Here is a 10,258-nt window from a genome sequence, read left to right on the forward strand (position 1 = left end):
TTATTGTAATCTGGGACCGACAGATCCCAAATTCCATGTAAATTTGCTGATCCTGATCTCACGATCGGTTGGTGATCCCAGATCGACCGGGGCATGTGATTACCCAGAGCCCCTTTTCAAGCCTTTGATAAACGACCCTAAACACGATCATTTTGACAAATTATAGTGATTTTATTCGATTGCTTATCAGATACGGAGGGAAAACTCAACGTACATGTATGCGACGTTTTTTTTTCAAAAAGGGGAACGATTATGAGACGGCTATTCGTAGATTGTATCGTTTCTTTGAATCGTTACTTATTTTAAACTATGACGTTGCAGTTTGCTCACTTATTGCGTGACCTAGTGCGTGACTACGTTCAGCTTGTTACCAATCTCCTTGATGAGCCTGCAGTGTTTATAAAACATTTCCGACGCTTCTTCTCAAAGGGATCTCAAAGGGCTTGTGAACTGTGCAACAAATATGGGCATTTTAGCAAGTCGAGGAATAGAATATGAAGACAGCTACCGTTCTTTTACCGAAAGAGAACGCCAACAACTTTTGGCACTATTTGACCGGCTGGCTACAGCGAACGAACACGGTGTTTTTAAGGTAGAGCTTGAACCGTTTAAGGTAAGAAAACATGTATTTTTAGAACGATTGAATTTAAGCCTATGAAACGTTTTAAATTACACCGTTTAAATTTTAACTTGAACAATTTTTCCACTTTTTAGAGGAAATCTTATGTTCAAGAAAGAAAAGAAGGGTGTAAAATTCACAAATACGCTGATAAATAATTGCCGATTGTTGGCTCCGATCCGGTTTTCTGACAGAGCTCTTTGTGTTTGTTTGGTTTTGACGCCTTCGATCCCAGCTGCCCTCTTGTTTTTATCAGCTTCCCTTTGAATCGAAATCGTTATCTACTCCTGTTTTAGCAAATTTTATTTACACAAGCTTATGTTTTTAGTAGATTCTCATTCATTAAGCGATAGGAACCGACAAGTTTACACGAAATTTCCCCTGGTGTTGTATTTCAGATATAAATTAAGCCTAAGTATTTTTAAGAGAAATTATTTTTTTTTGACCCATGACAGTTTTCTGAATAAACATGGGTTAATCTGAAATTTTCATTTGACACTTTGGTAAAATGAAATCAATTTCAAGAATGGCAGATGTCAGTGAATTTTCAGGTCATATTGTACTTTGTCCAATTGATTGTTCTTGTATCATTCTCTTTTCTTCTGCATAATATTGTTAATGTTACTAGATCTTTCGCTCCAAAGGTTTTAAAAAATATTTTTCGTTTCATAAAGAAAGGCCTAAAATATAAAGTTCTATGCTAGCTAACATTTTCACATAATTTTAATATTTCACATTTAACATTTTTTTTGGCATGTGTATGTACAGCTAACATGTACATCAGTCATGTAAATCATTAGACCCCTGTGGTACAACCATATTAAGTGATCAGTGTAAGTGCATCTATTACACCAGTAGTGTACAAAGTTCTTAAGATATTACATTGACTGTCGGTTGAGTTAAACTTTGCTTTCTGGTGCATGAAATGTAGATAGCAACTGAGGCACACCAAGTTATTTCTTAGACCCATTTTAAAGACTTCACTTCTAAAGAGCAGGTGTTTGAATGTGTGTTTCCCATGCAGCTGCAGTTGATGTAATTTTTTTCAACCTATAACGTTACTCTTAAAAAGCATCAACATATAGAGTTACATGTATGCTTTGCTTTACGGATTATTAAATACAACTCGGTCAAATTTCCCTTACAAATGAAGTTGTTTCTGCAGTAATTTGATCTATGTATATGTAATAAATTAAAACTCCTCAAGCTTAAATTAGAGGGGTTGTCAAAGGTTCTACAAAGAAAGGAGCTTGCAGAATTTTAGTCAAATTTTGTGTCTCTTGCTGTTTTGATTTTTTAGCCATACTGGCTCAACGTCTTAATTTCTTTTGCAAAGCTAAGAAAGTTAGCCCGCTTAAGGCATGTGGAAACGATGTTTCAGTACAGTCCTACTCAGAGATAAACAAACCATCCAGCATGCTTTAAATGTGTCAGCAAAAAGCAGTCAGCACATTGGTGTGTTTTTGCTAATGCATTTTTCGCCAAAGCGTTTTGACTTTGTTATTTATTTTGTCATCACCAGCTTGATATCTTTAGTGCTCTTTCATATTCAAATCAAAGGATACTTCGAACTGAAATCATTGTGCATGTGATAATTAGTATAAGTTTGCTTTGCTTAAAAAAAAATTACCCTATATCAGTCGCACCATCTCGTAAAGTCGCAGATTTTATAAACTAAGATATAATCCCTGTTAATCTCAACCTAGAGCTCAATAGGCTACTAAAATGTAGCTGTAAATATAGGAAAAAGGTTTGCAAATGAGAACTCACTTAATATATTTTTATCAGATCAGGTAAAGGCCACAATTGAACCAATATATAAATTGAATTGCAAGTAGGATTTTTCCAGTAAATTATATCATGAAAATAACTGTCTTTAATACTTATTTTCAATTTAAGATGATATTGTGTCATGCACATAAGGATTTTAATTTTCACTGTACAGGATTTGAATTTTGTTAATGTTAATACATACAGTGTAATTGCTACATATAGGGTAAGACTATTGTACATATATAATTTATTGAGTTGATACTTGCTTTGTATTTGCACATGTTACAAACACTGATGTTCACACATATATTAAATAATTACTTTAAAACACTCATTTGAAACTATTATAATCAATAAAATGATATTTAATTAACATTAGTTTTAAAATTGTAATTATTTTGGTAAAAAATACTAGTATATACTGTACATATACACGGTTGGAATTATGAAGATGGAAGCTTTAATGCAGCTGTTAGTACTTTGAAGCAAACACTTATAACAGATGTATGTGTCCAGAGTAAAAGTAATTATTTAAAAATAAATGTTTGTCGTGTTTGTTTCTTGTTTGCAATTTTATATTATAATAATTTTTTTTATTATATAATGAATAGTTCATATTTATATATTTTATATTATATTACTGAAAAAAGCTCTCATAAAACCCATATGGGGATGGGTGGGTAGGGGGAGGGGGGGGGCTTATCTCTTTTTAGGTCCTTTTGAGGGGCAGGGCTTATAAGGCAGGGGGATTTTTAAACCATACTGCATGTACATGTATATCAGGTAAGCTACATACAATTTTGATGTCTGTTTTAGGTAACACATTTTCACTATAAAAAGTATTTTAGTACTGTGGATGAAAAGTAAAAGCATAAAGTTACCCTGTTTTCATGTTCAGTAATTGACATGCTCCACTACATAGGGAATGGGGGGGGGGGTAAACAAATAGACTTGGGGGCTTGTTAAAAATTTTGAACTTACATGATCGTGTCTTTAACTTTTCTCAATTACAGAATCACTTGACATGGCTTTTGCCAGAGCCCACCATCGACCGATTCTTCAAAGAAATGTGCAATATTCAGCGAGCTCGTAGAGCTTTGAAAAATCCACTACAGGATGGGCAAGTGGGAAAGGTGGCTTTCTTTGTTTCAATGTCTCACGTCTTCAAAAGAAGCAGGGAAGAGAAAGCGCACATATTTTACTACTTAACAGCTGATGTCGATCAAGTTGTAACCAGTGTGGAGGTTGAAGATCTCTGTAAAATACTCTTGGATGCTTATGTAATAGCATTAAAGAAGACAAGCATTGGTGCTGAATGGAAGCTACAAACAGACGCACAAGCAAACCACAGATTTGCCAAAAATGCTATCAAAGATCTTCTAGGCAAGAAAACAGATCCTAGTTGTGTTTCACCAGAGGAAGTTGTTTTGTGGTTTAGTAAGTTTCCACTGATAGAAAATTTGTTCCTTGCTGTGTCAAGAGCTTGTTTTCTTGATGTGGAGAGTCTGTTGGAAGAGAAACCCCATGGATTAGAGGAAGGGTGTGAAGAGACAGTTGCACATGTGCAGTATGACAGGTGAGTGATACAGTGTTTTATACCATGCCATAGAAAATACAGCCAATCAGAATACAGGAAAGCCATTGTTTATTCCGCAGTATTCAACCCAACCTTCCCATCTTGTACTGCGATAAATTCTCATGGTATACTTATTACTATGGAATATCCCACTTGTCAAGTGCTTGTATTTTCTTGGTATACACTATATACCAAGAAAATAAAAGTGACTTGTGGGATATTCCATATTATTAAAAACTAGCAAAAGTATATTGCAATTTTCTTTTTTTTTTTTTTTAAATGGAAATAAAAAAATAAAAAAAAAAAAAAAAAATTAAAAAAAAAATTGCATTTTGATTGGTTAACAGGCGATGGTATATGAGCTCATATACCATTGACCACAAATATGGTAGGCGATATGCGTCAACAAAAACAGCTGGGGAGCTCTTGATATTGCAATTGTTTGGGCGTTTTTAATAAAACAATTATTCCACTCGCACTTATTGGACATGAGATTGTTATAGCCAACGAGGCTCTACCCGCCTGGTTGACTAACCGCCTCGTTTGCTATCTACCATCTCATATCCAACGCGCGCTCAAAGAATAAGTATACCACTCAGAAGTGCTGCATAACAAGTATGTACTGTAAAGTAAACTGTTACTACACTTCAGGCCTCATGAGTGTCCTGTTCCGTCCAGGACAAGTTGTTTTTCCTGTCGGGCAAGTAACTTTTCATCCTCACTTGCAACAATCTTGGAGAAGACTGTTGAGACACATGACCAAATTTCCACTTATTTAATAGGTACCATGGTTCAGTTTTCCAATCCCCCTCCCCCATTTCAACGTTGTTAATGCTGCCGTGTTGTGAAAACAAAGCCTGGTGAATTGGAGGGCAGTAGTCCATCACAGGTTAATATTAATAGTCCAACAAGCCATATGCATATGTTAGGCTGTTCTTGGCGAGTAAGATAATTCTTTTTCCAAATACCCATTTAATACACTCCTTAGTGGAGTCCTAGCATTGCTGCACAACAAAAAGTAGATTTGTACTGTAAATTTCATTGCATGTAACAGGCTGCAATACTTTACTCCGCACCGCAAAATTACCCCATTGGGCCTAATAGACTAGTGAACTCCGGTGTCAAGTGATTCATTTGAATGCAAGTAGACTAAAGTTGTTTATTTTTATTGTCAAGACAGATTACTAGATGTTTTTGACCTATATATACATGCCATTCCCATCATTTAATTCCCATTATTTTAATCTGTGATTGTTCTTCCCTCAGATCACACATAATAATGCCATGCAAGTTTGAAGGGGACTTCAATAAAATTGATTCACTGTTAGACATTCCATCTATTATTCTTCTTAATCATCACTTACCTGCGTCACAGCAACATCGATGGCGACTTCTGTTCTCAACTCAAATTCATGGCGAGAGCTTCAGTGCTTTCATCCACCAAATTACCAATCAAGGTCCTGTGCTTATTGTGGCCAGAGACACCAGTGGACATGTTTTTGGAGGATTTGCCTCGATGAGTTGGGCTATCAAGTCTCATTTTGTAGGTGCGTAATACCAATATAAAAGCTTGGACCTATGTAGGACCTCGAGGTCTTAGATCTGCAGTAAAGCCAAAATGGTGCAAGTGGTTACCCATATGTTTGTAGCATGATGCATTTATAGGTGCTTGCTTCTCCCCCTGTGTAACCCCATTAGTAGTTAGCCAGACTGCAGGTACCCATTAGATGTATACTCCTGAGTGGCAAACTGTCTAGGCACTGTGATAGTAAGGTGTCTTGCTCAAAACTTGCTTAAGACCTGTCAGTCTGTAGGGCAATGTGCTAACCATTGCTCAACTACACCATCCTCTTGTAACTGTACAGTGCTTGTTAGCTAGTTAATGATAAATAAATCATAAAAAAAGAAATTATTTTACAATAATTGATAACAAACAACATATCTAGACCACCACCTTATCATTATTCTTTTTGTCTCTATTAGGTGACAGCTATTGCTTTCTGTTTAGCCTGAAGCCTAAAATGGGTGTGTATAACCCAACTGGCTACAATGAGAACTACATGTATCTAAATATGGGCATGCAGACTATGCCCAATGGACTGGTAAGGAGTTCTAAATTATTCAAGTTAAAAATATGCAGCTATAACTTACAATCATGACATTGTACAATGCACTCAAACAGGTCAATCATGGTGCACTTTTGAATCTTTATTAGTTGAACTATTTGGAGTGCAATTCCGTCAGGTAGTAGTAATGAAATTATTATTAACCATACAAAGGTTGTCCAAAAGTCACTGATACATTTCATCAATCATGAAAGGACGAGATTTGTAACAAGAAAGAACCCATTTAAATGTAGTCAATGTAGATGGCAGTTTTCTGGTATGATGGCAAAATACAGTAATATTCATGAAGCTGCTTAACACTGTAAAACTGAGTGGCCAAGCTGTGAGAAAGTTATGGGGGAAGTGATGACACTTGTCTTCAAAATTCTTCTTGTAGCTTTGTCTGCTTTTATTTCGCCATTGCAATCCCGGGAATACTGCCAGGCATGTGGAGAATGGATCAGAATTAACAACAATTTGTTATTGATAGGATTATTATAATTGTTGCAATTTTGTTATACAGGTATCATCTTGTTTAATCACATCCCACATCGATTAGTGAAAATAATGCCTATGTGCAGTGAAAAAACCCCAAAGACCTTAAGACCTCAAGACCCTAAGCCCCTTGAGTCCTCGAGTTTGTGAGTCTTGAAAATGGAAATTGGTGTCCCTTAAGACCCTGAGACCCTGTTTCTACGAAGACCAAAAGGACCCCCAACGGCCAATTGAGTTACAGATCAATGACGTAACTGGTGCGTTTTACACCTCACAAAAGCCAAAAATAAGTAGCAGCATGACATGAAAGTTATATTAATCGTTGTTCCTTTTTTAGGGTATGGGTGGTCAGTTAAACTACTTTGGGTTTTGGTTGGATGATGATTTTGGCTCAGGTCATAGTCGTGGTCAGCCTTCCTGTACCACATATGGCAGCCCTCAGCTCTCTGCCAAGGAAGAGTTTAAGCTTGACAAGCTTGAGGCCTGGGGTGTTGGTGTACCACCCGAGAACGAGGTGAGCCTATAGTGATCAGTGGGAAAGGTTGAGAATACTTGTAAACTGTAAAGAGTAAGAGGGGCACCCCTGGTGAAAAAATCTCACAGGAACTTTAAGGATTTTAAAGATCTGGCAAGGATCTTCAGTGCCCTTAACTAATTCTCGAAGATTTTGTACGATTTTGCAAGGATTTTTCAGCTTCTTGCCAAGTCCTTGCAAAGATCCTCAAGGTCCTGGCAAAGATCCTGAAAAGATCTTTCAATAAGATCTTTCAATAAAGGATCTTTCAGAGATCGTTTAAGAATTGTTGAATGATCCTCATAACATAAGGATCTTTAAGGTAAAAAAGATTCAATTGAATAGTCGGCGGGGCAGGGGAGGCTGAACCCCGAAAATATCGCGAGCGCAGCGTTAGTTTGGTTTTTAAAATATTCCGTCTTGTGAACGAGTTCAAACGTCTTCGAAACTTCTTTGGAATTCTTCGGGAAACTGCGTTCACCTTCAGAAAAGTTCGAAAAATGATCGGAAACGATCGTATGGCCTTCGAACAACAGAACGAAAAAGAGTTTTTCCAAATATGAAAACCTGCCGAGTATTTTTGGGACAGTGTTACTCCCCTCCCCCCCCCCCCCCCCTTCCCTCACATACACGTTATTAAACGCTCCACCGCCTCTGACCCGCATAAAACGTTTTTCTCTGAAAGTAACTGTGAATGTGCCATCAGTCAATAAAATATATGATACTATGCGCATGATGCTGTCAATAACATTGTAGAGCTCTACATTTCATGTCTGTCACAGTGTTCTTGTTTCTTTTGTCCTCAGTCTATAATTTATTTATTTCCTATCTGTAACAGTTAGAGAAAAAGAGTGTATTGGATACTGAGGTAGAAGCCAAAGCTTTCTTGGAAGTCATTGGCAAGAAGATGCACAGTGAAGGATACAGAGAGCCAGAAGAAGACTAAACCAGGATTGGGTTTATAAGATACAGTAGAATCTTTTCTTGACATATTGTATTCTTGATTACATAATCTATTAAGTATTTTTCTTTTTAAGCCAGATATACAGTTTACAATCATTAGTCCATACCTTGTGTCTCAGGATGTCTGTTTTTCTTTTTGTAAATTTCAAATACTGTAAGCTTCCAAAAAACAACCCTACATTTAATTTATCTACCCGAAATTCTTTACATGTATTATATTTGGCACGTAGATGAGATTTTACGTCACAAATTTCAGTTTTAATATTTTAAAAGAGGATTACAATGTACAGTCGAACCTCTTTTTATGGACAGTTCACCTGGTCTGACAGCGACAAAAAAATTCATATAATTATAAACTCTACCTCTGTAATACGGACACCTCTATAGTACGGTCTGTCTTGCCTGTCTCGTTGGTGCCCGTATTAAAGTTGTTCCATTGTTAGTGGCAAGTGTAAGATGAACAGCAAAAGTTACAAAACGTACAAGATCTTACAGTCAACTGAAATTTGTAAAGGCACTGGGCTTATTTTAACCACGATATACGTCATTTGGGGTAAAGGATTGGGTGGGGTGGGTGGGCTGTATAAAGGGAAAAAGACCTTCCTAAAGTAATTAAACTAGTTACCGGTGATAATCAATACATCAGAACGTTTGTCTTTAGTTGTAGATTTGTTCGGTGCAGACCTGATTGACTGGTATCTAATCTCTGCCATTTTCTTGATGTTAGAATTAAAGGTATAACTTTTTTTGTTTACAAAAGCTTTCTTCACCACATAAATTACTTCAGTTAAACGAGGGAAAAATCAAGCAGGGCGAACAAATTAAAAGCGAGGCCCCCTGGTCTTTCTTCCCTCTTCTTTTTCCCTGCTTGATTATAAACCCAAAGAGGCGCTTGTGGAGGAGGGAGTTTACAGAAGAATAACTGAAATATAAATTGCACATTTATCATCGATTAATCTTTAGATGTCTGAAGAGTAATTATTGACAGTGTTGAATCAATCGAAAATTAGAAATATTATATAAGCTATATGAAAGAGAAATACTAAACAAAGCATTACGCTTGGGATTACAGGAAGGAAAAGCCATAAACAATTTATGGGAATCAGAGATATTCATCTTGTACTTGCCAATATTATGTACACAATTTTAAAGGTATCTTGAGATATAATCTATCGATTTGTAATTACAAGATGTATTTATTCGTCGACAAATTATCTACTGAATATTAATTATTTTACTATTGTTAATAATACGTATCTTTACTGTTGATAACACGTATCGTTTTGTAAATTTTGGTGTGAAAATCAAGGCATAAGGATTTCGTGTACTGCTGTACGCAGACGCTTTTTGGAAGGGAACATATGGAAAATCCAAAGGAAGTCTGTGAGTCACGTATTACACATGTATTTTAATACATGTGTAATATGCCTGCTAAACAATGGTTGGTGTTAGGAGTGAAAAGGTTACGAATTTCATATTTTACAGCGGGAACTTGCACTGTTTTTACAGATTGATTTGGATCCTTAGTTGGCCTACTGAAGATGTATATTTTATCCAGCCAAAATTTAATTAGATACTGGCAGTAATTTGCCACAAAAATTATTACATGATAAATGCGTTATTCAGTAGTACGTCGTGATGGCGCAGACCACACCGGACTACCGCATCAAACAAACTAAAAGATTAGAGGAAATACAGTGTTTAGTACGGGCTTTAATAATGTATTTATTTGAGAGTACTCTAATTGCATATGCAATAATTGTAACTGTAATTAACATAATAAATCGAAAACTTCACATACAGATTGTACATTTATTCTGAACTTTAAACACGAGGCTAATAAAGGTGGCAATTTGATGGTAGTAGATTTGAAGTCGACGTTTACCCATGTCGCAATCTGTTTTAATCTACTTCAATTTTTGTATTTTGTTATTGACATGTCTCTTCACTGTCTAAAGTGGTTATTTTTAAATTCCACCCAATTTGGTGGCCATTTTTCTCGTGTCTTAATTTGGCTAAAATCCGTTGCACAGATCGCATAAGGCTGTTTTAAGCATACTCTTATCTTCCAGACCTCCCCCTTTTGAGGCCAGATGATAGGGAAGGTGGGAGAGGGAAATTAACGTGTAAATTGATGGAACCGTTTTCCTCGAACAATAGACTTAGCCGGGGCTGTTATGTTATTTTTGCACCAAAAGGGGGCGATTATTCGA

At 36.3% G+C, this 10,258-nt stretch overlaps 1 protein-coding gene across 2 annotated transcripts; it reads left to right on the top strand.

The window, feature by feature from the left end:
• The first annotated feature begins 418 nt into the window (after window positions 1-418).
• LOC144649938 (MTOR-associated protein MEAK7-like) lies at window positions 419-9,433 on the top strand. 2 transcript variants are annotated; one of them, XR_013569984.1, is made up of 7 exons: window positions 419-613; window positions 3,406-3,968; window positions 5,235-5,515; window positions 5,952-6,070; window positions 6,906-7,082; window positions 7,921-8,472; window positions 8,773-9,433. XR_013569984.1 is itself a non-coding variant. In XM_078509530.1 (6 exons), exons 1-6 carry the CDS (start codon window positions 464-466, stop codon window positions 8,026-8,028), a joined length of 1,398 nt encoding a protein of 465 aa, XP_078365656.1. In that variant the 5' UTR covers window positions 419-463; the 3' UTR covers window positions 8,029-8,487. The 2 variants fall into 2 exon arrangements, 1 of the variants encoding a protein (XP_078365656.1); XM_078509530.1 differs by lacking the exon at window positions 8,773-9,433 and having other exon boundaries at window positions 7,921-8,487.
• Window positions 9,434-10,258: the final 825 nt, after the last annotated feature.

This window comes from Oculina patagonica, chromosome 4 (assembly GCF_052425735.1).
Source record: "Oculina patagonica isolate OP01 chromosome 4, crgOcupat, whole genome shotgun sequence".
In the NCBI taxonomy this organism is placed as follows: Eukaryota; Metazoa; Cnidaria; class Anthozoa; order Scleractinia; family Oculinidae; genus Oculina; species Oculina patagonica.

What these genes read in the sequence shown, in the direction of transcription:
- LOC144649938 (XM_078509530.1), top strand. Translation starts at nt 464, where the DNA reads ATGGGCATTTTAGCAAGTCGAGGAATAGAATATGAAGACAGCTACCGT. An exon ending in TAGAGCTTGAACCGTTTAAG is followed by an intron (nt 614 to 3,405) that starts GTAAGAAAACAT and finishes TCTCAATTACAG; the next exon opens with AATCACTTGACATGGCTTTT. An exon ending in TATCAAGTCTCATTTTGTAG is followed by an intron (nt 5,516 to 5,951) that starts GTGCGTAATACC and finishes TGTCTCTATTAG; the next exon opens with GTGACAGCTATTGCTTTCTG.